Consider the following 25369-nt stretch of genomic DNA (forward strand, 5'->3'; position numbering starts at 1 on the left):
TGCAGGAATCTGACCCCGGCAAGGTATACTTTGATAGTCTTGTGAGTGAGTCCTTCCTCGGCCAGGTAGGTCGCAAAGAGGCAACACGAGCGCTCCGAGGCAGGAACTGCTTGGACTCCACTCTCTCTGCAGAATCTCAGATAGCGCCGCTGGCCCGAACTATAGGTCCTCTGTGTGGAATCAGCTAGTCCTTTTGAGAAATACTTTTGAGAAGCTCTGTCCAACTTAGCGACGTCCAGTCGGGGCGTCTGGTGACCAGGACCTCCAACATCTCTGGCGGGATGACATCTGCTTGACGCCTGGCCGATGGGACCTGTGCCAGGAAGGAAGTATGATTATCTCTCGAAAGGGCATCGGCTGCCCCGTTGCACACCCCTGGTATATGCACACTCCACAGTTTAATGTCAAATGCGGCCACGAAGAAAAAGAGACACCTCAACAAATGCATAGCCAAATCGTCCTTGCAGGTGCCTGATCGAATTATGGCCACCACTGCCGCATTATCACATCTGCAACGTACGCTAGACCCGTGCCAGGATCTGCCCCACAACGCAATGCTCACTATGATTGGGAGAAGCTCTTTTACAGTTATATGAACTGTTGCCCATGAAGAGGGCCATTGTAGCTGAAACCAGTGGCCCTCCGAAGAGAAGGATCCACAACCCCAGTTGCCTGATGCGTCCGAGGTTATGGTTGCCTGCCACGCTTGGCTTGGGTGTGGGCCTGTAACTGAGACCCCGTTCCATGATTGTAAGAAGGTAGCCCACCATTGTAGGTCCGATCGGAAACCCACGTTCAACCGAATCCGATGGTGCAGTTCTTTGGCTACCGTGGACAATGAAATCATTCTCCTCAAAAATGATCTTCCCGGTTTTACCACACAACACGCATGTTGCAGCTGACCAATCAGAGAGAGTAACTCTCGCTTGGAACCAGCCTTACGTTCGGACCAACCTCGGATTTCTCTCTGTAAACGCATCAGTTTTTCCGGTGGTAGTCTCACCACCCCCGCTTGGGTGTCAAGTTCAATGCCCAAGAAGGTTAACTGGCATGCAGGGCCTTCCGTTTTGTGCTTGGCGATCGGGACCCCTAAGCGATCACAGGTAGCTAGCGTCCGAGCAAGCGCCAGCTGGCATTCAGGGGTGTTGGGGGCACCAAACAATAAATAGTCGTCCAAATAGTGAATGGCTCGGGTCCCCTGCTGGCCCATAATCCACATTAAAGCATCTGCTACGGCGTTAAAAATCTTGGGAGCCGATCTTAAACCGAACGGCAGGGAAGCGTCGGCATAGAGGTTCCCTTTCCACGACATACCCAACAACAGACGATCGTCGGGGTGAACTGGGATCAGCCTGTATGCACTCTCAATATCCAATTTTGCAAGCAGCGCCCCCTTTCCCAATTCACTAAACCTTTGAACTGCTTCGTCCACCGAGGTATACTTTAAAGAACACAGTTCCCGTTCAATACCATCGTTCACACTCGCACCCGCAGGATGTGACAGATCTAAAATTAGTCTCCACTTTCCCGGTTGGTGGTTCTTTGGGATAACACCGAACCGACTAACCTGCATCTGTGCCCCCACTCGTGGGTCAAGGGGGCCAAGCACCCGACCCATTGAGAGTTCCTTTCCCAGATAACTGTCAATAACCTCACTATTCGTCACCGCTGAGTGCATGTTAGCTTTTACTGAGGTGCAGACACAGTCCTCATATCGGAAGCCAATCCTAAAACCTTCCCGCAGGCCGCTCTCAATGTAGGTGGCATACCACTTGTCCGGGTGTTGACTCATACTCGTCCTCCATTCCCTGACCACTAAGGGGGTAGTTACTTTCGCAAACTCTGGTGGTAGCTCTCTGCTACCCTCTTTGGGTCTCCTTCCTTCCAACACTCGCAACTCATTACGATAGGGATAGAGGCCCTCAGTCATTGCCACCATTCCTATACACATTAACATAATTATATCAAGGGTGTTGGGGCTAGCCCTTTTTGTCAGGCCCAGGTATAATTATTTTGATTACGCTAACGCCTAGTGACGACCCTTACCTACTTATTTCCAACTTAAGTAACAAAATCATCACATATGCAACGTATGGGTCCTCATTTGACCATACAACAAGGGAATAATATTCATACACCGTAGTAACACTAATAAGTCTGGTAGTGAATTCACGGCTTAAGTGTCAGCAGTCTGGTTATATACTCAAAACAACAATCGGACGACTCGTCCGCGCACCAGCTAGCGGATGGCCAGAGGTTTTCCAGGATCCTCTCTTTTCCTCTCATCACTCCCTCGAGAGCGGCAAGACCATCTCTTGTGAGGTCCCGCACACCGTGAGCATACATGCTCGAAGGAGCAGTTCTCCGCCTCGCATCGGCCGTCATTCCACGCAAAACAGGCTCCCCTCCTTCGCTTCTTACGAGGCAGTTCAAACCCCTGGGGACGGTATTCCTCTCTCGAAGGAGCCGGGTTGCTCACTCTTATCACTCTGCTTGGTTGCAGGGCGCATTCTTCTAAGCCGTGATCCGACGCCGTGCAGATTGAGCAAAATTTTCCCCTTCCTCTTTGTGCTAGAAAGGTTGTCGAATACAGTGACTGGTTGATCTTAGAGAAGTCGACTGCCTCAAACGACGTCATCTGCTGGCGGAACAGTGAGTCGTATGCTACGAACCCACGTCCCCCACACCGCTGAGCCTCTCCCACCAGGATAGCCAGATAGGCCCACAACTCCTTGGCTTTGTTCGGGTGCTGACTTGCCACCACCGCCGCATAAAGGCTAAATGCCTGCACCCAACTAAGTATGTCCGGGACCTCCCTCCTGCTCGCTCTCTGCTCGTACGGTGCGGGGATCCCGTCGCTCTCTTGCTTCCTCCTCCGGAGGACCTCCATATTGTCCTTAAGGAGCTCGCTCATATCCACGAACTCGCCCTTGATTATTCGCTTGACTAGCCTGACCGGGACCACAGGCAACGCTTCCCCGAGGACGAATGGGGATGGTTCCTGGGGTTTGGCCGTCCCGAGCTCTGTTGGGGGGTTGACTACTCGTCATTCTCCGTCTCCACGCTCTCCATGCTCTCCATCTCCACCGCCTCCTATAAGGGGCAGGTTCAAGTCGCTCACGTCTTCCGTTCCTGTGCCAGGGGTGTGAGGGGTTAGTGCTAAGTTTGCCACAATATTGTGTGCATAACCCGGGTCATAGCTCAAGGACTCTAGACCTTTAATACTCACTGACTCAAATACCTGGAGCACTCTGCTCGTACCACGTTGGGGGGTACTCTAGCCCCTCTAGCTCACTGTGTGGGCCCTCATGCCCGCACGTTCTCTCTTCTCACTCTCACTCTCTTCTCACTCTCACTCTTCTCACTCTCATCCAACCGCTCACGGTGGCTCTCATTTCTCATTTCTCATTTCTCATTCTGCTGTGTTACCTAGGCTTATTACCCAAGTAAAATTGCTAATCTGGGTGGTACTCACCCGGAGGGTCTTGGACTCTGCTTGTCCTTGAGGATTCCCCTGCTTTTTCAGAAAACGCTCTAAAGGCGGGGATGTCGTGCAGCAGTTCCCTCAGCGCTGTCTTGACGACTTCTTTGTCGATCACTACTGGTGGTTGGGGAGTTTCGTCAGTCATAGCTACTATGATATTAGCCTCGAGACCAGCCGTTCGTTATCTGAAAGAACGCCTGGTCAAGTTCCAATGTAGCACTCGTTCTAGCTGAGTCAGCGAGTGGTTAGTTACGACATGATTGCGGCATGCATTGCGGTAACCGCAAACACAACAATACTACGGGGGTGTGCATGTGTTTGCAGTGTGAAGAAATAGAGATGGAGAAGAGAGTAGCTGCAGCTATATCTGACAGTGCCCGACAACTAGGAATAGAAAGTCTCAAAGATAAACAGTTGGAAGCTGTCCTCAAGTTTGTTGAAGGCCATGACATATTTGTATCACTCCCTACTGGATATGGAAAATCTATCATATATGCCGTTCTGCCACTTGTATTTGACAAACTGAAAGGTAATAGATCTAAGTAATGAATGCAGATTAATTTTTTGCATTATAGTAAGTAATATGAATGCCAATTATAACAGATTACATTATAACGTTCCACATGCAGATTCGTCTGGAAGTATTGTTTTGTGTATCAGCCCTTTGTCGTCTCTCATGGTTGATCAAAGTTCTAAATTTACTCGGAGCGGTTTGAAAGCAGAATTTGTAGGAGAGGCACAACTTGACCAAGAAGCAACAAAGAGAGTGCTCGATGGAGTAGTGCAGTTAGTTTTTATAACTCCAGAGAACATTATGAACAATGCTCGATATAGAGATATGCTCCAGAGTGAAGTGTACATGAAGAAGCTTGTGGCATTAATAGTGGATGAAGCCCACTGTGTGAAAACATGGGGGGATCAATTTAGAAGAGCCTTTGCAGCACTTGGTGACTTACGCAGTATCATACCCACTGAAGTTAACGTGATGGCTCTCACAGCTACTGCCACTATAGAAACCTTTAATATTGTATCCAAACGACTAAGTATGAAGGAGCCAGTATTGGTTGCATTACCCCCTGATCGTGGTAATATCTTCTATACGTTAGAACCAAAGATTGATCTTGAAAGGTTGAGTGAGGATTTGTGTTACGGGCTGTGCCGAAAACGAACTGCGTACCCAAAAACTGTGGTATTTGTTCGCAGATATAGGGATTGTTCGGATTTATACATTGCTTTAACACGCAAGCTTGGTGAAGATATGACAGATCCTCCTGGGTACCCAAATCTTTCAGAATACCGGCTGTTTGATATGTTTAGCAGTGTTCAGACATCTGAAAAGAAAGAGCAAGTGATATCATCATTTTTAGGAACTGGAATGAAGCTGCGATTAATAATTGCCACATCAGCTTTTGGGCTTGGCATAGATTGTTCTGATATTCGACAAATTTTTCATTGGGGGTTACCATCAAACATGGAAGAATATGTCCAGGAGACTGGTCGTGCTGGTCGAGACGGTTTAGATGCTAAAGCAACCTTGTTTGAAGGAAAGGGTGGACAACATTCTTCTGAAAGACTAAAAGAGTATGTGAGCAATGCTACTGTTTGTAGGCGAAAACTTCTGTTCGAAGGTTTTTTGAAGTATTACGATGGTTCAGTAAGAATGAGCCGATCTAGATGCTGTGATTTATGTGTATTGTCTTGTGAGAAGTTTGATTAACTGAAATTATGCTAGGTATACATGCCTGATTGGCATCATGACTGAAATTAAATCAGTTACGTATGATTCTAATTAATGCATATGTATATGTTAGTATAATGTTGACGACAAGTTTTGCATATTAATAATAACAATGATAGAGGACATAAATTGACTGTTCGTTACACCAAATATATCTGGTCAATGCTAGTCTGGACTTTATTGAGAAGCTGCTTCTTAGATAGTTTTACGAGTAGTCCTTTAGAAAAACTGAAAGTATCATGTTTTCTGTTTGCTGTATACGTAAAGACTCTTTCTTGTTCGAGAACGTTCAGCACCATGTCAAAGTCCTTCCCAAATTTAGGGTAGGGGTGATTGTCAGAGCGTGAGGCCGTAGAAGAAGTTTGTTCCTCAAAAGCTTGACAGACACGTTGCACAACAGCAATACACTTCCCAGCTTTTGTAACGGTTTTGTCGTTGACATTTGCTCCCATATTCCTTAGCACTGTCTTTAGTCTTCTGTTAAGATGTTCCATGTGAAGATCACACGGAATGTTGGTTCCAGGGAGCCCTCGTGTATTTACGCATCTACTCCAAAGAAGTTGAGACTTTTGCCTTTCAGAAAACAAGTAGTTGTATTGCAGCAACAAATTCACTGCCTCTTTAGCATAATTGGGGTGATTGGTCGACTTAAATAGAATTAACAAAAACTTCCAATACCTCATGATTCGTTCCCCATCACCCTCTTTGATGGCATCATGGAAGCCATGCCACAACAATCCTAGGGTCAATAGTTCAACTGCGTATAAATGTACACTATCATCTACTGTCTTCTGTTTTTCAGTAGTTTGCTGAGAAAAATCTAGATGTGAAACGTATGTAAAGTTGGTTGTGATTGCTTTGGCAAGATCTGAAACTGAATCCATCGAGGTGTATGAAAGTATTTCCTTTGCAGCAGCAATGGCATGTGTATGCACCAGCAGCAAGAAGTAATCTTCAGCAGAGTTCATGTTGTCACAAGGATCAGTTGGTACAGATGTCCTATTAATCAAATTTCTCAGTTGGTACATAGTCCCTTTATCCCGTGATGACTTCACAGAATAAAGCCGTTGCCATATAGTCTAAATTGAACAAATGCATAAATAAAACAATCCGAGTTCTACAATTACACACATGCAGTTTTTATATCCATTTTTCTTACCTTCATGAGTGTCATTCTGGCATGCCAATCCTCGACTACTGGAACGATCCCTTCTAGTCGGTCTTTAGCCTTGTCTTGTGACATTCGAAGTGCTTGGGCACCACGTACTCTGGCCACTGTTAGTTGGTCGCCACCAAGAAGTATTTTGAAGAATCGTGTATCATCAAAGTCGAGTATACTCCCATTAGGAAGAATGTACTTTCCTTCAGCTGGTCGGGTAGGAACAAACTTCACACAGTGTTCCAGGATCTTACACATTTCATTAAGCTTATTTTCATTGTGAAGGAGTACCCCAAGTGGCACCTAAAAACGAACCAAATTATGTATAATGTGGCATAACAATTTTAAATTACCACTAGAGACTTTAGAGCCATCTCCTTGTTTTGCTTGCTTTGTATATGCCATATTATTTTCGTTGCTTGATCTTTGTATCCTTCCATGTGCTGAACAATAACCCTATAATAATTATAGTTATACATTATACGTATATGGAACCATGCATGCATGCATGCATACAATAGTCTTATAGTACAATTATATACCACATAAATATACCTGGACAGAAGAATTTCTATTTCTTTCAATATGCAAGATATATCGTCTGCACACGGCACAAGCATGCTTGGGTCAGGGTCACATATTTCTGGAGTAGTATCACTGAGGGAAGATAGGTCCACTCTATCCTTCACTGCGTACGAATGAAAATAGTGGAGGGATTTTCCTTTAATTTCGTGACGCTGAAAAGATGGTTTGATATTTTTATCAATATTATCACCCACGATCTTGAAGCCATTCCATGACGAATCGGCTTGTGTGGGATCTAAATCTTCTTGTCCGGACAACGAATCGTCATCATCATCTGTTTGCTGCACTTCTGAGTCATTACTGTCAGCTTCGTTATCTTTCGCTTGAACATCGTGTGTGTCATCACATGAACTATCTTCAGAAAACAATTCAAAATTTTCAAATTCCATATCCGACAAAGGACTGAAATCTGGGGCATAATTGTGACTATCAGAGTCAGAGTCGTCGTCATTATCCCTTAAAAAGGCTGGTGCAAGCTTTCGGTGAGTGATTGGGATTGAGCTACACCCATCAACCTGCACAATAATTATACATGCACTTGCATATATATAACTGTATAATCAATAATTGTTATAATTTGCGGCCAACCTTCTTATGATACGTATATACATGCATCACACAATGTCGCATACTTACTTGCTCAAGTGACGTTAACTTCTCTTTTAATTCATCTCCCCAATATTCAACAGCCACATCATACCCCTCACTGATTGCTTCCACAAGATTGAGTGTCCCTTGATAAGACAAACATATGTTGAGAGGCTGAAGGTTCATGTAGATCTGAAGTAGGATAGATATATAGAAGTTATATAGGAATATATGTTTGTATTATTACCTGTTTGTTAGATCCATTTCCATACAACATGATTGAAGTTGCACGCTGTACCAGCCCCATGCGCTTGTGTCGCGACTTTATTAGTAGGGATGCTAAGAAACAAATCAATGGTTTATGCTTAGCTGGTTGTGGAACTACTTGTCTCAATAAAGAAAGTAGAGTAGGAATCATTTTTTCCATATCCAAAATCACTGTTTCCCAGCTGAAACACTTTACTGCTTCAATCCTGTCCCTTAAAATGGAGTCGTATTGGTCAGAGCTAAGGCTTTTCATCTCTTTTTTAATTTTAAGACACACTTCCGAGACAATTGGTTTCAAAGTATCCTTAGAATTGACCATAGTTGATGCCAGTGACTTATAACTTTTCCGTGCAAAACGTTTGATGCCTGTTTTCCTCGCAGGAGTGCATATCTTGAGTTCTTTTGGTCCGGATTTGTAATTGATTCTAACCTATATACCACGAGAACGAACAATAATCAATACTATACGCAACTATATATATATATACGCATGATATGATAAAGTTCCATGCATCAGCAATACCTTGACATCTGGTGATTTCTGACTCTCTGCAGGAGGAATATATGAACTGCTAGGCCTAATAGGGCCTAGTGATAAACGTGGTTGTTTTGGCGTACTTGACTGAGCATCTGCGGAAATGGATCTTTTTCGAGTGCAATGTAGCTGAGAAAGAAGAGTTTCAATACATTTCTTCAGTGCAGTTGCTTTTGCAGTCCAATTACCAAAGGATATGACCTGTTGCTCACATTTGCGGCATAAGTATGCAGTTGGGTCACTTGTCTCTTCAAAGTTGGCCAATGGAACAACTGAGATGCCTTGTAATTGCTCTTTTACTTCCTTGCAACTTTCTCCATGCAGTTTTCTCCTTGTCCTCTTATCACTAGGAAGCGTTGATTTACACAGGCAGCAAGTGTAATGGTCCATTTTCTGATGAGCTATAGCTACACTCATAGTGTCTCACAGTACAGGCAGCAAGTACGTTGAATGGTCCAAGCTAGCTAGCTGCCGTTGCTGTAACGTCATAATGATATTCACAGGTAAATAATTATGGTTTTCACACCTTGTTGCGGGCAATTATCGGTCCAAGAAATTCCTGGACCATAGAACGAGTGCTACATTGGAACTTGACCAGGCGTTCTTTCAGATAACGAACGGCTGGTCTCGAGGCTACTATGATATCGACAGCAGTTCGAGCCTGAAGACACGGTAGAATACACGAGGTAGGAATATGATCTGCGCATGTGCAAACCGGTGCGGTCCTCCTTATTAACCCGGTCTAACTATCATTAAACCACACTATTTTGCGACCTCTGGTTCTCTTAGACTTATTACAAAATGGCTGACCAGACATTCTCAAGATCCAAGCTCAAGAGGCTCAATCGAAAAGCTAGAGTTGACAAAATTGGCAAGCAGCTGTGTATGGAGAAGAAGAGCCTTGAATGTGCCGAGAAAAATGTTCAGAATTGGAAGAAGAAGGCAATAGATTATAAACTGTAAGTTGCTGATTAACAGCCAGTAAATAATATTGTTCATACAGGGAACTCAACGTGTATCGAGCTAAGCAATTACGGACAGGAACTCTGGGAACATCCTGCAGTCACCAACGACCACTAAAGTTACTAACAGCAGCCATGAAGACGAGTGCAATCAGTCTACCCAAGGCAACTCCAAGAATGTGTACGAATGCTGATATTATGCGAGGAGTTACTGTAGTTCCAGAGATAAGTGAGAAATGTTTAGCAGATGGGGGTGGTGATGTTCATATAGGAAATGGTCGGTTTGGAACATGCTCTCGTATGATTTTTAAAGAGTGTTTTGACGTCTGTGTCAAAACATTTACTTCCGACTCCTCAATCGAATCGATTAGGCATGAAGCCAGTATATTACTTACATTAAATTCCAGCCCTTATATACCACACTGTTTTGGTATTTGTTCCACCAGGAGAGCTTTAGTAATGTCTAATGTAAGCGTGAAGCAGCAACAAGTTTCATTATAATTATTCTGCCTTGTATTCGACTAACGAAATTAAATTAAGCCCTAAGACATGGATGCAAATACTGATCCAAATTTGTGATGGTCTATCATACATGCACAAGCTGAGTATTCTTCACAATGATCTTAAAGTAGACAACGTAGTATTAGGGACTACTTTGTTAGAATGTATCCGGCCATGTATTGTGGATTTTGGAAAGGCATGTAAAGAAAAGCATGCTAAGAAGTACTGCCTGACCGAGGAACAGAAAGTTATTTACATAAAAGAACACACTCAAGTAGCTCCAGACCTCCGCGATGGGCTTGTTTTACAGAGCACACAGAGCGATATATACTCATTAGGTAGAATAATGAAGAAGATGAACTCCATTGTAATTAAGTCAACTGAACTTGCCCATGTAATTAAGGAATGTCTTTCTTATCATGCTCATGACCGTCCTAGCTTAGAAACCATTTCTCTTAATGTTGAATGACTATGTGACTAATTATGTCTTACATTCATTCGTTCATGTTTAAATCTGGTGCTAGCTTTAACTATGACATAGTCTATGTATAATTGTAGGCAAATCCGTGCTCTCTAATGGAAGGCTGACAAGGTTAGCTGTAAGTCGGGATGCGTGTTGACCCAGCCATTTGTTTGAGAGTCATTAAAAGCATTATGGTAGAGAATTGGCCTGAAGCAGTTAGTTATGAGTCACATAGTGCGTATTGGCTGCTCAGGTTGGGCCATGCATGCATTAACAATTAACAATTAACAATGATCAACAACGTTTTTTCACCAGATTTACACATACAATTTCAGATAGTAGTCTAGGTGACTCTAACATTTCACCATTGCTATTTCTATATGTTTTCGGTCCATACTTAATTCTAGGACATACTACAATAGGAAAATCTACTGTGCAGCCATTGCCATATCTATCATACAAAATATACCAACTACCTATAAAATATTCATCGTTAAAATCAGTTTGTTGAAGTTGGAGCTTTCCGCGGGTCATTTGGGTTCCTCGATCTTTAAATAGGTAACGAAATACATCTAGCCGGAAATCTATAGTTAAATTACAGGATTTTACAGTACCTAAATTTAAACTACATTGAATGGACAGAACAAATCTTCTTGTTGCGTCGCTTATAAGCTCGGTATGTGGTGCTTGTGGTGTATTGTATGATCTGAAAGGGGGGAAATGTGCAGATATAATTATAGTAATACACAGTGCACTGCCATGCCATACTTAATAATCTTACTGGATAGTAGAGATAGTCACATCTTCCTTAGCGACCCATGAAGACTGTTCCAATGAGTAACCAGCCCACTTTACCAAATACTCCGTTTTCCCCTAGAAATAGAATCAATCGTATAGGGCTATATATCATAAAATGTTACGTACCTTAGTTAGTCGATGATGAATTATCCTCTCAACAAGGAAGACCCCTTCTGGCAGACTGTCATCAGACTTACAGCTCAGAGTGGTTCTCACATCTCGTGCTTCCCGCATGCTAGATAAGTCCATGTCAGCCGAGCTTATATTATGGAGGTAGGAATAGTATCCTTTCTCAGGTCGTTGCCTCTTTGACGAGTCCATAACAGGTCGATCTGCATGAACAGGTCTGCTGGAAGATTAATAATTAGTGACCATAAAGATTTTATCTCTATTCATTTGACACACTTTACTACCATTGATTGCATGCTATTACTGTCATGTGAATCAGTAAATTACTATACAAAAAAGAACAGAGAAAGAATTGAGATGGGAAATTGCTGCCACTTCCACCCGTACCCGTACTACATCGACTCCGACTTACGAGAGATCAGGCACCACAGGAACTCCTTTCCTATTGGGTCGCTAGTAAAGATGGGAACTGAGGGAAAACAATTTTATTTTACAACAGCAGATGATACTGGAACACATTATTTTCCGATGGGGTCTCAGAAAAAGGCCCAGAACTATTTAAAGAAAGTTGTGAGGCTCAGCCAAACATACGATGTCCAGGTGTCAGAAGTTTTAAATCCAGACTACACGTTGCTAGGATTTAGAGCCAAAAAAACAAAAGAAGAAAGCACAAAAGAAGCGGACAACAAAGAGCCAAGAAAGAAAGTTAAATTTAATTTAGTAAAAGTGTTGTAACTAGAACAGGACTGAGAAGAATATGACTGAGAACTGACTACTATACTGTACTGTTCTATATAATTATTTACTGTGGTAGATCTCTCTAGTCACTGTTACAGGCCGGTAAAAGTAATAACAAAATACTGAGCTGGCAGTACTGCATGCTCAGTATTTTGTTATTACTTGTACCGGCCTGTAACAGTGACTAGAGAGATCTGCCACAGGATAGAATCTACCACAGAAGTCTACATGAGCTCAACCAACAGGTAAACAATAATATTACTCACCAGCACCAGTGCAGTGAACGTAGCTAGTTCAGCGAAGATCTTGCGCACGCACTACAATAGTCTATAGTAGCATTTATTTCCGCAGTAGTTAAAATGATTGAGTAATATTTGAATTTTCATATAAATAGAACAAATATTTAGACAGGATGCTAGAACAATAGTGTCCAAAATACAATGGCAATTGCTGGCAATGTGTCAGGTAGCGGCACTGACGATGAGCTTCCCAAAGTGGAGTTTTCTCTTGCACCTCAACGTGATTTGGAAGAAAGGTATTGACTAAATTTGAAACATGACCGTGTTTCATTTATTATCTTCTAGGGGGGTTCGCAAAACAAATCCAATTGTATCCAAGCACGTAGTTCTCCAACATCAGTTGAGAGTACTAACTGGTGCAGCTGATGAGGAAGATCGACAACGGATATGTGTACGCCGTAGTCACATTGTACAAGATGCATTGTGTGCTTTCGCCAAACCTTCCTTTCACACCTCAAAGATGTTGAAGGTGACCTTCATTGGGGAGATTTCAGTGGATGATGGAGGTCCCAGGCGAGAGCTGTTCAGTGTACTCATGAGGGAGCTCTTTGACAAGAGTGGCCTTTTCACAGGCTGGCCTGAGAATGCTGTACCAGTGCACAATGTTCATGCCTTAGCTGAAAATAAGTTCTACATCACTGGAAAGATCGTTGCAACCAGCTTAGTACAAGGTGGGCCACCCCCAGTGTGCTTCAGCCGTGCTGTTGCAGACTATATTGTGTTTGACGAAGTGAGGAGTTCTCCAGACCTTCAAGATATACCTGACTTCGAAGTTCGGCAGAATCTTGAGAAGGTTGCGTGTGTACGTGTGTGTGCCTGTGCCTGTTTTTACTACATTTCTACAGATGCTAACTATTGTGAATGTTGAGGAACTCAGGTCATTCACTGATGAGCACCTTGAGCTTCGCTTTGAGTGTGGCTACCAGAAACCAACCAGCTCGCTGCAGATCTCAGATAAGGAGGAGATCCTGAAGACAGTGTGGCTCCATTTTGTGTATTTCCTCCCTCTTGCTGAGCTGCAACAGCTAAGGAAGGGATTGAGGGAGACCCTCCAGCTGGAAATTTTGATGGTCCAATACCCTGATGACATGCATTCGTTCCTTGCCACCTCAATTGCGTTTGATGTTGATGGTGGTGACCTCTTAGACTGGTTTGTGGCTAGCTACTCGGAAAGAGGAAGCAACAAAAGAAAGTCAGAGGAGGCTGTTTACCTCATGTGGAGCAACTATGTCATGGATTGCTCTGGTCAGTTACACACATTTATACAGCACTGTATATGTACATACTAAGCATTTATCGTTTGTCAGTTACACATTACAGCATTTATCCCAACACAGATGGTGATGAATCAGGTGTGTCGATTGGTGACATTCTACAATTTATCTCTGGCTCTAGGAGGCTTCCAGCAGCTGGGTTTCCTTGTATCCCTAGTGTCCACTTCACAAATGAAAAGATTCTCCCTAAGACTTCAACATGTGACGTAAGCATCACCTTTCCAAGATCTTTTGACGAGCTGCCATAATTATGAGATGTTTAAGAAAAAAATGGATATGAGCGTTTTGGATTCTGCTGGTTTTGGTGGTGGTCCGTAGTTAGTATATAACAGTTCCAACTTTGACATTTTAGCTGCTGTATTACTTCATTGTGTTCATTCATTCATTCATCATCACATTATTCATTCCTTTTTCATTTATTTATTCATTCTTTCATTCATTCTTATCATAATTATAATAATTGAATATTACATCCAAATACATTGTGAGCAAGTAGCATTAAGATGCTGTCCTGTAGTATGAAGTACGTCGACAAAGAGTCCTCTACCATTATCTTCTGCTTCTTCAAGGGGATTTATAGTTTGGAAACTTTGTTTTAAAATTGAGCATGGTATAAACTTAATTCTTGGCACTGATACACGTTCTCCTTCAACATCAGAAGTGTCCACATTAGCTGTAGTACCAAGTTCTTGCTCGCTTGTTTGCAGCATACCTTCAAAAAAAAGTTGGTATGGAGTTCGATTGCCTTCAGTAGATAAAGGATGATGATTCCAACTATCTACAAAACCTGAAATACATTTGTTTATTCTTGGCAGGAATATCAGATGCAAACAGTAAAGATCCACTTCATTTAAGGGGTCAAGAAGTCCATCACTTTCCAAAGATCGGAAGATTTGGGAAAACACGGAACCAACACATCTATGAACGTCACGCCAGAGTCTCTCAATTCTTTCATTGTGCACAGAACTCCCGGTGATTACACAACTGTAATCATTATTGTGTGCAGCAATCATGTACCGCCATACCTCCACATTTTCTCCACCGTGATCTGATCTCACATGGTTAGGGACACCATAGTGCCTGATACTGTCAGTGAAGAGCTGGAGAACAGTTTCTGAACGATTGTTGTCAGTGCATGCCACATAAATGATAGTGCGGGAGAAGCCGTCAATTGAACCATGGATCACAAAACGCCACCTTATAAGTTTATGATGGCCATCAATGTGCCACACATAATTTGGGTGAGGGGCACTGTACACACGGCGTCTAACAACAGTACAGCGACGCGCAATGACATTTTCGTGATCCGTTCGATGAATGGAATCCCTGACAGCTTGCCGAGGAACTTTTAATCCCCTTGCTCTTAAGTGGCCGCAGACAAGTCGTTCCCCATCATTCGGGTGATCTCTTTTTATACCACTGATCACATCATCTAGCTCATTATCATCCAACATCGACCCATCCTGTGAGGATCTTCCATTTTCTTCTAATCGTCTGTACAAAGTTGCTCTTGATATTCCCAAGATAGACGCAATTTTATTCCATTTGTAATGAAGTGATCGTATTTCCAGTATTTCGTCAATGGTAACAGTGGACCTCGGCCTTCCTGGACGATCAGACCTGTATATACACATAGACAGTTATGTATCAGAATTATTGTTTATACAGATATAGCACAGTGGAACCTCGTCTTATGTGACAAGGGACTTGCCCGTGTATAATTATGGAAACTGAAGTACGTGGTGTTTACCATAGGGTAATGGTAATACCGCCGGTATGGTAAACTTTCTGCTAGAGTCTGTCACTGACCTGTCACTAATGGGACTCTGGTTGGCACCACTTGTTGGCACTTGAGGTAACTGTAACTGACCACTGCTAACTGCTTGCTGAATTGAAACAGCCAGGGCACTAGACAACACTCCAACATTCACACCTTCAGCCATTCTTGTGGACCATGTGGCAGGTTATCATGTGACTACCACTTGTAATGTAACAAAACCACACCCTGAAAAGCACACATCCTCCACTGACATTTATAAATACCCATTGACATTTATAAATACCCATTGACATATATAAATACCCATGGACATATATAAATGTCTATGGGTATTTATAAATACCTGTGGACATTTATAAATGTCTACGGGTATTTATAAATACCCATGGACATTTATAAATACCCATTGACATTTATAAATACCCATGGACATATAATAAATACCCATGGACATTTATAAATACCCATGGACATTTATAAATACCCATGGACATTTATAAATACCCATGGACATTTATATATACCCATGGACATTTATAAATACCCATGGACATATATAAATACCCATGGACATTTATATATACCCATGGACATATATAAATACCCATGGACATTTATAAATACCCATGGACATTTATATATACCCATGGACATTTATAAATACCCATGGACATATATAAATACCCATGGACATATATAAATGTCTATGGGTATTTATAAATACCTGTGGACATTTATAAATGTCTACGGGTATTTATAAATACCTGTGGATATATATAAATATCCATGGACATTTATAAATACCCATGGACATATATATATGTCTCACTTTTACATAGTTTTGACACAAACGGCACCTCATACAAACGGCACCTCATAGTATTACAATAGTCAAAAGGGCATTCGTGAAAAGTCAAATATTTCGCTGAGCTCTGGTTGCTAGAATGTGGGTCAACAATATACCCTACCCACAGATTTGATGGCTTTTCAAATTGTTAATGTCGCATTTTGTTGCTTTTGGCAGCAAATTAAAATTACATTCATACCTGCACTTTTTTTATTTTTAGTGCATTCACTGTCAATTTTGAACCCGGTCGGACATTTCTTAAGGTGCACTTTCAACTGTATAGGCCTATAAAAAGTTGATCTTATGTATAGCCACTTATATCCCCTTCATGTTGAATGTCAAGGAAAATGTGTTCATATGTTTTGTTTGAGCGCACTGTGTATTCTAAGTCAGTACAATGAGATGAGATGTATTTAATTCCATCTGATTTGCTCAAGGCATCCACACCATTGCTCACCAGAGCACGCACAGACGCAGGTACTGTACCATTATTTAAGCTGACCAACGGGCACTGCACTTATTATAAACTCTTCCCCCAGAAACTTTTCAACTTCGTATCTTTCTTTGCTGCAATTTTTGGTTTCATTTTCACAAATACAAATATTTCTCGCAACTGAGGTTACCGATGCAGCATTAACCACAAAAATCTTTTCAAATACACGAAGAGGTTTAATGCTCAATTTCTTGTTAAGATTTGGTGGAGAAATAAAGTAGCAATATTGTCTACAGAGCCCCCAAACAAGTTGTTTCCTGCATACTTTTCCTGATTGTTTAAGAGTATCACTTCGCTTGTTTCCAGTATGGAGATATTATTAGCTAATTCTTCGCTAGCTTCGATCCCAGGCCGAGGCTAATTCTTCGCTTAACTGAAAGAAACATCTTGGTAGTGTTTCTAAACATTGAGCCTCAATGCTTATTCCCCCCCCCCCCCCCACCAGTATGATTCACTGAATTGTTTTCAATTCGTAGTTTTGTGTAAGGTTTTAGAAAAATCATGGAATCATCACAAAGCAATAGTCGTCCCCTCCACTAGAGCCAGTATTGTTCACAATAGTTACTTGTCCTTCCAGAATCAAGTTACTAGCTATAGCTTTGATCGTAGTGCAATTGTTGTAAACAAATGTACTGTTCTCATTATACAAAAGTATGGGATTGTCACTAAGGTGATAACTCCATTTCCTGAGGAGCATACTGTGTTGTTGTGAACATAGTTATGTTCAAAATAACAGCTTTTCACGATTATTTTGTATAAAGGTGTTAAATGGTATGCTATTGGCATGACCAAGAAAGTGGAAACATGGATTGCTATTGCGCCATGTGCTTCTTCTGTTGTGAGATAATTGCTAATAAAATTACATCTTTCAAGGAGAATGTTTTCCACCAGTTGTGTTTTCGAAACATCCTTGATCTTCAAACTAAAGGCCGCATTTGTGTTGTTCATAAAATCTGTGTCTGAAATATGGATGCTTTGTACTTTGATGGGTTTCAATTCTGTACATGACTCTAGTTTTTCCATTACAAACCACCACCTTTTAAGCGTAACCTCTTTCAATTTGACAGTTTGCTAGTACTGTTACTCTCTGCTTGGTATTCTTTAGAGACTGATAACTCTTTAGAAAAACAATCATCACATTTCCACCTTTTCCAATACTTCGACACCCCCATGAAACAATGTGCTCTTTAAAGTAGCCTCGACTCCAGCCCCTCGCCTTTCTCAGCGGCCTGGAATCGAGGCTATCTTTAAAGTAACATGCATTGCAAATCACTGCAATTAGAGAACCTAAGACCAATACCGTGGGACTGATCTACATTCTTTTGATATCGATGGTAGTCAAATGTTCATTGAAAAATTCAAAAAGTGCTCTTTGTTACTGATGATCATTACAAGAAACGTAGTTGATGAAAGAACCTCCAAAGCTCTGAATGGGGTAATTTGGAATGCCAGTGTTGTGATAAAGATGAGATATCACATTCATTTGTGCGTTGATCCTGTGTATTGTTCACGGAAAACCCTCCGTTAATTTGTCACGCAGGACTATGGCACCAGTTAGCCAAACTACCTAATACTGTTCAATGTAAGTCAATGTTCATATAATTTAGAAAATACTTGTAGTAATACTGCAATCTGATAGGTCACTGAGAGGTCCATTATTTCACTTATGGACCTGAGGTCTTCTAAGTAGGTCTATTATACTGATTATGCCTACAGGCAAGATGATGTCAAGATTAACTTGTATGGAACATGGCAACATCACACAGTTTATGTTGAAGTCATAGTAACGATGATACAGTGCATCATTAAAAATTAATTTTTTTTTAAGTTTTGCGTTCTGCAGTGCCGCTTTGCAGCTTTTATCTCTCTCTTGCTGCTACAATAGCTAGTGCTCTAGTGCAGAGCTAACTACTATGACAATAGCAACTTTTTATTTGCAATGCGTGATTCTCAAGAAACAGAAACTGCCTTCATCAATGTGAGTTTTTTTATGTAGACTAGCCAGAGCAAAGCTTTAACGTTGCTTGAGGCTTGTAGAAAACTCTTGGTTTCAGAGTCTTCTTTGTGTTAATATAGCCTAGCTTGCTTAGCACTATTCTAAACCAGTTATAGGCCTTGTCAACGGTCACTATGGAGTTTTGAGACCCTCAGGCCCTTAGTAGCACCCTCGCTACGCTCGAGATGCTACAGCCTCGGGCCTTCAGGTCTCAAAACCCCATAGAGACCTTGGACTCAGTCTATAACTATTATATAGAATAACATAACGAGTATAGGTAAGGATCGTTACAAATAATTGTTAAGTTGTAAAGCCTTAAGGTTGGCACCACCATTAATATGCAGTGCATGCATGCAGATATGACATACTTGAGAAAGTTGTCACCATAATTTGAATACTTGTAGGAGCAATTGAAGATGCCGATATCATGAATAGTCAAATAATTGAATTCAACTGCAATACTCGATCCACATTGCGATACACACAACATCTACCTTAGTACTTTCATTAGTTAGAAGTGAGAGTGTTGTTTGTAGGAACAACATAGTACACTACTTTATTACAAGCTCCGCTCGCAAATAATGTAAAGTTAGCAAGAAAGATAAATAGAACTGCCTTCAGCTGTTGTGTGCCTTCCCATCTTATTACTCAGTCTGACCGAAAAACTTACTGTAGATATCTATAGATCTATTTTTAAAAGTTCAGTCTTGTAGACAATCGATCCGGAATCTGAAAGTAATTACCTCCATGGTGTTTTCTATATAAGGTATTAGCTATCATTGCCAAAACACTAATTTGTCATTGCTCACCGAGTCACATAATTTCGGAATGTAGATATATTGGTACCGGAAGAACTAAAATGAATGTGAGCTATATATGTGGTCTATATAGCCTCTATACATAATTATCATGTGCACATAAATATGCATGCGTACAATATTAAATTTTGTTTGAATCCACTCAATGGCATGGTACCACCTAGCTGGGCGTGGCCCGGTGACTACTGTGTTATGGAATACTGCTCTGTAAGCATCATGAATAAAATTATAAACCGCATGTCCAATATTTGAGTCATGAATATCGTTATCTCAGAAATACTGCAATCTGATTGGACTGCACTTCTCAGTGCAGCACTACAAATCCTATATAAGCGTGTCCCCCGGCCACCCGTTAGAGCAGGTGCCAGGCCACGCCCAGCTATAGCTATAGGTACCAGTGAAGAAACATTGCATTATTATATGTGAATAGTGTATATAGCGCATCTCACTAAAGTAGAATGACTATATATATATGCGTGGTTATTTACACTCATCCAGGTGTCTCTATATAATTACCAATAAAATGATATAGTCTATCTGCGATAGTGTAATGTTAATTGTTGCACACTTGGTATCATCAAATTGTACCTATTGATCTGATAGTATAATTATATACAAATGTTTTTTTATAGGTAGAATAATCACTATCAGCCGATATTATGTTAGAGTAGCCAATTAGCGTTACAATTAATTAATTGCAATGGTGTCTCATAATACCCCCGTCTCAATACCCAAACCACTTTGAACACTAAATGCTAGCATTTATATAGCTGCAAACAAAGCACTGTCACTAATTTTTGTTTGCTTGCATGCATGCAAAGCCATTCGACCATACATGTAGTAGTTAGTGAACAGGCTATTTAGCTACCTCAAGATTACTACAAGACAGGGGTGTCAGAAACATTTAGATGTCACATAGTACCAACCCCCTTGTACCCTAATAATTACTTTGTAGATCTAGATCTACGTCAGGTAACTTAAGATTTGCTCTCTAACTGCCTCTAGTAATAATATAGAGATATTCACTTTTACAGCTGCTTGCTTCTTGAAGCATATACTACTGCCTAATGTGTATAATTCCGTATAACCACTGATCTCACTTGATTGCGGCATACTCGCATCTCGATATCATTAGTCAATGAATCACCAAATTCCTTTAAAAACCACGAAGTATTGTTGAAAGAACAGCAGGTACTATTGGCTCCACAGCCAGCACCATCCCATAATGGGATCATCCACTTACACAAAAAAATGAATTTGGTTTCCAAATCCAGTGTCACAGAAATAGCTTTAGTCATTACACACAAAATTTGGAGGCATGATGTTAGTTTCAGCGGCGTTTGTATACAGGGGCAATTTGTAAACAGAGATCTTGCTACTTCAGTATTACCTCGGCAGCAAAAGACCAGATTGCTTGAAGTTAGACTGATAACATCAAAATAAGCATCATTTATATATACTTCTTGCTCGCGGGTATCGGGCCAAACGTATTGGTGGCAGCAAGCTGATATCCGATAATCTTGCCACGTGCACACCTGGCTATAGCTGGTAGTAGTATGAATATGCTTCAGAGTAACCTGCTTCCTCTACAGCCCTTCTACAAACGTTCAGCCTACCAGAAACCCCGTGCCACCTCACCAAGAGTGCCAGGACATTGCACATGCACCATTCACTCTGCATGGTGTCCACATTGACAATGCGTAGCCTATACCTCCAGTAACATTACCGCATGTTATGTTCATGTCGCAAATCCTCAACAATGGAGTGCCAGAGAGTGTTTCTAACCAGTATTTCGAATAGGCGATCGAGGATTCGCTGACAGTAGGAAGTTGTATTTGAGTCATCGGCACTCAGGCAAACTAGCAAATAGTAAAGTAAGGGCATGCTGTGGCAGAGGAAATTATATTACAAATACAATGCATATTGGTCTCAAAAGTTGGGACGGGACTAACATCAATCTGGGATGACATAATTATAAAAACAGGTGTTTTAAACAGCATAAATTCATACATGCACACACACTGTGAATGTGGAACACTATAGATACTACATACAACAGTACTATATATAGATGTGCGATGAGCTTATTTTGTGGTTCATATATACTATATATACTAACCATTTTCAGTCATGTATGGTGTTATTGATTTTTATGTACAAGCTGGTGCTGTTCCATTGAATTCTCCCACTGTCATATTCCCATCACCGCAAGACCTTGTCTCACTACCAATCAGAGAAAATCCTACGTCACAGCTGAAGTAAGCCTCCGTTCCAAAACTAAAGGTACCCATAGTGTTATTATTTGTACTGTAGGACACCGTTCCATTCTCAGGTACTGGCAGAGTCTCACAGGTAATAGCTGCATGTAGAATTAAGGACATACATATACAGTGTAATACAGTGGTGTAGAAAGATGTTTTGACAAAGGGGGGCTAGTGATTTGTTATGAACATGACCTGCATGTATTGAAGAAAAACTTACAGCACCGTACATGAAAATTAAGTCTTTGACTTAATTGATTGTGTATATGTATGTACATGCAATTAATTCAGCTAGATCTTTGATCAGGTATTGTGGAACACAATTACACTATACCTTCACAAGCTGGTGATGTTCCATTGAATTTTCCCACTGTCATATTCCCATCAACACAAGTCCTAATTGTCTCATCACCAATCAGAAAGAATCCTACGTCACAGCTGAAATAAGCCTCCGTTCCAAAACTAAAGGTACCCGTAGCGTTATTGTTTGTGCTGTAGGACACCATTCCATTTTCAGGTGCTGGCAGAGTCTCACAGGTAATAGCTGCATGTAGAATTAGGTACATGCATGCAGTGTATACATTCTGTGGCGTAGGAAGATGTTTTGACAAAAAGAGGCTAGTGATTTTATTACCAACCATGACTTGTATAACATTTAAAAGAAAAGTCTTACAGCACCGTACAAAAACCGATGCCTTTGACTTGCTCGTGTATTATATGCAATAGATCTTTGATCAGGTATTGTGGAATATAATACCTTCACAAGTTGGTGCTGTTCCATTGAATTCTCCCACTGTCATATTCCCATCACCACAAGACCTTGTCTCACTACCAACCAGAGAGAATCCTACGTCACAGCTGAAGTAAGCCTCCGTTCCAAAACTAAAGGTACCCATAGTGTTATTATTTGTACTGTAGGACACCATTCCATTCTCAGGTGCTGGCAGAGTCTCACAGGTAATAGCTGCATGTAGAATTAAGGACATACATATTCAGTGTAATACAGTGGTGTAGAAAGATGTTTTGACAAAGGGGGGCTAGTGATTTGTTATGAACATGACCTGCATGTATTGAAGAAAACTTACAGCACCGTACATGAAAATTACGTCTTTGACTTAATTGATTGTGTATATGTATGTACATGCAATTAATTCAGCTAGATCTTTGATCAGGTATTGTGGAACATAATTATACTACCTTCACAAGCAGGTGTTGTTCCATTGAATTTTCCCATTGTCATATTCCCATCAACACAAGTCCTAATTGTCTCATCACCAATCAGAAAGAATCCTACGTCACAGCTGAAATAAGCCTCTGTTCCAAAACTAAAGGTACCCGTAGCGTTATTGTTTGTGCTGTAGGACACCATTCCATTTTCAGGTGCTGGCAGAGTCTCACAAGTAATAGCTGCATGTAGAATTAGGTACATGCATGCAGTGTATACAGTCTGTGGCGTAGGAAGATGTTTTGACAAAAAGAGGCTAGTGATTTTGCTATCGACATGACTGTATAACATTTAAAAGAAAAGTCTTATACAGCACCGTACAAAAAACGATGCCTTTGACTTGCTCGTGTATAATTATATGCAATAGATCTTCGGTCACGTATTGTGAATATAATACCTTCACAAGCTGGTGCTGTTCCATTGAATTCTCTCACTGTCATATTCCCATCACCGCAAGACCTTGTCTCACTACCAACCAGAGAGAATCCTACGTCACAGCTGAAGTAAGCCTCTGTTCCAAAACTAAAGGTACCCATAGTGTTATTATTTGTACTGTAGGACACCATTCCATTCTCAGGTGCTGGCAGAGTCTCACAGGTAATAGCTGCATGTAGAATTAAGGACATACATATACAGTGTAATACAGTGGTGTAGAAAGATGTTTTGACAAAGGGGGGCTAGTGATTTGTTATGAACATGACCTGCATGTATTGAAGAAAAACTTACAGCACCGTACATGAAAATTACGTCTTTGACTTAATTGATTGTGTATAATTATGTATATGTACATGCAATTAATTCAGCTAGATCTTTGATCAGGTATTGTGGAACACAATTACACTACCTTCACAAGCTGGTGATGTTCCATTGAATTTTCCCACTGTCATATTCCCACCAACACAAGTCCTAATTGTCTCATCACCAATCAGAAAGAATCCTACGTCACAGCTGAAATAAGCCTCTGTTCCAAAACTAAAGGTACCCGTAGCGTTATTGTTTGTGCTGTAGGACACCATTCCATTTTCAGGTGCTGGCAGAGTCTCACAGGTAATAGCTGCATGTAGAATTAGGTACATGCATGCAGTGTATACAGTCTGTGGCGTAGGAAGATGTTTTGACAAAAAGAGGCTAGTGATTTTATTACCAACCATGACTGTATAACATTTAAAAGAAAAGTCTTACAGCACCGTACAAAAACCGATGCCTTTGACTTGCTCGTGTATTATATGCAATAGATCTTTGATCAGGTATTGTGGAATATAATACCTTCACAAGTTGGTGCTGTTCCATTGAATTCTCCCACTGTCATATTCCCATCACCACAAGACCTTGTCTCACTACCAACCAGAGAGAATCCTACGTCACAGCTGAAGTAAGCCTCCGTTCCAAAACTAAAGGTACCCATAGTGTTATTATTTGTACTGTAGGACACCATTCCATTCTCAGGTGCTGGCAGAGTCTCACAGGTAATAGCTGCATGTAGAATTAAGGACATACATATTCAGTGTAATACAGTGGTGTAGAAAGATGTTTTGACAAAGGGGGGCTAGTGATTTGTTATGAACATGACCTGCATGTATTGAAGAAAACTTACAGCACCGTACATGAAAATTACGTCTTTGACTTAATTGATTGTGTATATGTATGTACATGCAATTAATTCAGCTAGATCTTTGATCAGGTATTGTGGAACATAATTATACTACCTTCACAAGCAGGTGTTGTTCCATTGAATTTTCCCATTGTCATATTCCCATCAACACAAGTCCTAATTGTCTCATCACCAATCAGAAAGAATCCTACGTCACAGCTGAAATAAGCCTCTGTTCCAAAACTAAAGGTACCCGTAGCGTTATTGTTTGTGCTGTAGGACACCATTCCATTTTCAGGTGCTGGCAGAGTCTCACAAGTAATAGCTGCATGTAGAATTAGGTACATGCATGCAGTGTATACAGTCTGTGGCGTAGGAAGATGTTTTGACAAAAAGAGGCTAGTGATTTTGTTATCGACATGACTGTATAACATTTAAAAGAAAAGTCTTATACAGCACCGTACAAAAAACGATGCCTTTGACTTGCTCGTGTATAATTATATGCAATAGATCTTCGGTCACGTATTGTGAATATAATACCTTCACAAGCTGGTGCTGTTCCATTGAATTCTCTCACTGTCATATTCCCATCACCGCAAGACCTTGTCTCACTACCAACCAGAGAGAATCCTACGTCACAGCTGAAGTAAGCCTCTGTTCCAAAACTAAAGGTACCCATAGTGTTATTATTTGTACTGTAGGACACCATTCCATTCTCAGGTGCTGGCAGAGTCTCACAGGTAATAGCTGCATGTAGAATTAAGGACATACATATACAGTGTAATACAGTGGTGTAGAAAGATGTTTTGACAAAGGGGGGCTAGTGATTTGTTATGAA

The 25369-nt window shown here is 41.1% G+C and overlaps 6 protein-coding genes and 1 long non-coding RNA gene across 10 annotated transcripts in view; 2 read left to right on the forward strand and 5 right to left on the reverse strand.

The window, feature by feature from the left end:
• Window positions 1-47: 47 nt before the first annotated feature.
• On the reverse strand, window positions 48-2244 carry LOC135350835 (uncharacterized). The gene has a single exon (XM_064549681.1). It carries the CDS (start codon window positions 1955-1957, stop codon window positions 185-187), a length of 1773 nt encoding a protein of 590 aa, XP_064405751.1. The 5' UTR covers window positions 1958-2244; the 3' UTR covers window positions 48-184.
• Window positions 2245-3642: 1398 nt separating this feature from the next.
• On the forward strand, window positions 3643-5216 carry LOC135350836 (uncharacterized). Its single transcript, XM_064549682.1, has 2 exons — window positions 3643-4013; window positions 4114-5216. Exons 1-2 carry the CDS (start codon window positions 3752-3754, stop codon window positions 5199-5201), a joined length of 1350 nt encoding a protein of 449 aa, XP_064405752.1. The 5' UTR covers window positions 3643-3751; the 3' UTR covers window positions 5202-5216.
• Window positions 5217-5313: 97 nt separating this feature from the next.
• Window positions 5314-8773, reverse strand: LOC135350834 (uncharacterized). Its single transcript, XM_064549680.1, has 7 exons — window positions 8345-8773; window positions 7802-8251; window positions 7603-7746; window positions 6937-7481; window positions 6735-6837; window positions 6382-6684; window positions 5314-6301 (listed from the first exon to the last, which is right to left on the reverse strand). Exons 1-7 carry the CDS (start codon window positions 8771-8773, stop codon window positions 5363-5365), a joined length of 2913 nt encoding a protein of 970 aa, XP_064405750.1. The 3' UTR covers window positions 5314-5362.
• Window positions 8774-10570: 1797 nt separating this feature from the next.
• On the reverse strand, window positions 10571-12325 carry LOC135350839 (uncharacterized). 2 transcript variants are annotated; one of them, XR_010399298.1, is made up of 5 exons: window positions 12214-12298; window positions 11622-11678; window positions 11207-11426; window positions 11064-11155; window positions 10571-10988 (listed from the first exon to the last, which is right to left on the reverse strand). It is a non-coding gene; the product is annotated as an uncharacterized LOC135350839 (long non-coding RNA). The 2 variants fall into 2 exon arrangements; XR_010399297.1 differs by having other exon boundaries at window positions 11207-11678; window positions 12214-12325.
• Window positions 12326-12346: 21 nt separating this feature from the next.
• Window positions 12347-13955, forward strand: LOC135350838 (G2/M phase-specific E3 ubiquitin-protein ligase-like). Its single transcript, XM_064549684.1, has 4 exons — window positions 12347-12482; window positions 12532-13039; window positions 13092-13491; window positions 13584-13955. The coding sequence occupies exons 1-4, from the start codon at window positions 12388-12390 to the stop codon at window positions 13766-13768; spliced, it is 1188 nt and encodes a 395-aa protein (XP_064405754.1). The 5' UTR covers window positions 12347-12387; the 3' UTR covers window positions 13769-13955.
• LOC135350837 (uncharacterized) lies at window positions 13916-15592 on the reverse strand. Its single transcript, XM_064549683.1, has 2 exons — window positions 15330-15592; window positions 13916-15140 (listed from the first exon to the last, which is right to left on the reverse strand). Exons 1-2 carry the CDS (start codon window positions 15461-15463, stop codon window positions 13988-13990), a joined length of 1287 nt encoding a protein of 428 aa, XP_064405753.1. The 5' UTR covers window positions 15464-15592; the 3' UTR covers window positions 13916-13987.
• A 5762-nt stretch (window positions 15593-21354) lies between these two features.
• Window positions 21355-25369, reverse strand: part of LOC135351075 (complement receptor type 1-like) — a 61502-nt gene continuing 57487 nt past the window's right edge. For all 3 annotated transcript variants that reach the window (XM_064549983.1, XM_064549984.1, XM_064549985.1), the window contains 9 exons: window positions 25072-25278; window positions 24647-24856; window positions 24207-24413; window positions 23785-23994; window positions 23338-23544; window positions 22913-23122; window positions 22473-22679; window positions 22050-22259; window positions 21355-21813 (listed from right to left, as the gene is read on the reverse strand). In XM_064549983.1, the coding sequence (XP_064406053.1) occupies window positions 21605-21813; window positions 22050-22259; window positions 22473-22679; window positions 22913-23122; window positions 23338-23544; window positions 23785-23994; window positions 24207-24413; window positions 24647-24856; window positions 25072-25278 (1877 nt within the window). In that variant the 3' untranslated portion in view covers window positions 21355-21604. The remainder of the gene's footprint in view (window positions 21814-22049; window positions 22260-22472; window positions 22680-22912; window positions 23123-23337; window positions 23545-23784; window positions 23995-24206; window positions 24414-24646; window positions 24857-25071; window positions 25279-25369) is intronic.

This window comes from Halichondria panicea, chromosome 17 (genome assembly GCF_963675165.1).
Source record: "Halichondria panicea chromosome 17, odHalPani1.1, whole genome shotgun sequence".
Classification (NCBI taxonomy): domain Eukaryota; kingdom Metazoa; phylum Porifera; class Demospongiae; order Suberitida; family Halichondriidae; genus Halichondria; species Halichondria panicea.

Coding starts and splice junctions, on each gene's coding strand:
- LOC135350835 (XM_064549681.1), bottom strand. CDS start 1,957: ATGTTAATGTGTATAGGAATGGTGGCAATGACTGAGGGCCTCTATCCC.
- LOC135350836 (XM_064549682.1), top strand. CDS start 3,752: ATGCATTGCGGTAACCGCAAACACAACAATACTACGGGGGTGTGCATG. Junction 4,014..4,113: donor TGTATTTGACAAACTGAAAG/GTAATAGATCTA, acceptor TTCCACATGCAG/ATTCGTCTGGAAGTATTGTT.
- LOC135350834 (XM_064549680.1), bottom strand. CDS start 8,773: ATGAGTGTAGCTATAGCTCATCAGAAAATGGACCATTACACTTGCTGC. Junction 7,482..7,602: donor AGTTAACGTCACTTGAGCAA/GTAAGTATGCGA, acceptor ATTATTGTGCAG/GTTGATGGGTGTAGCTCAAT. Junction 6,838..6,936: donor ATAGAAATTCTTCTGTCCAG/GTATATTTATGT, acceptor TAATTATTATAG/GGTTATTGTTCAGCACATGG.
- LOC135350838 (XM_064549684.1), top strand. CDS start 12,388: ATGGCAATTGCTGGCAATGTGTCAGGTAGCGGCACTGACGATGAGCTT. Junction 13,040..13,091: donor TTCGGCAGAATCTTGAGAAG/GTTGCGTGTGTA, acceptor ACATTTCTACAG/ATGCTAACTATTGTGAATGT. Junction 13,492..13,583: donor CTATGTCATGGATTGCTCTG/GTCAGTTACACA, acceptor ATCCCAACACAG/ATGGTGATGAATCAGGTGTG.
- LOC135350837 (XM_064549683.1), bottom strand. CDS start 15,463: ATGGCTGAAGGTGTGAATGTTGGAGTGTTGTCTAGTGCCCTGGCTGTT. Junction 15,141..15,329: donor CAGAGTCCCATTAGTGACAG/GTCAGTGACAGA, acceptor GTGTATATACAG/GTCTGATCGTCCAGGAAGGC.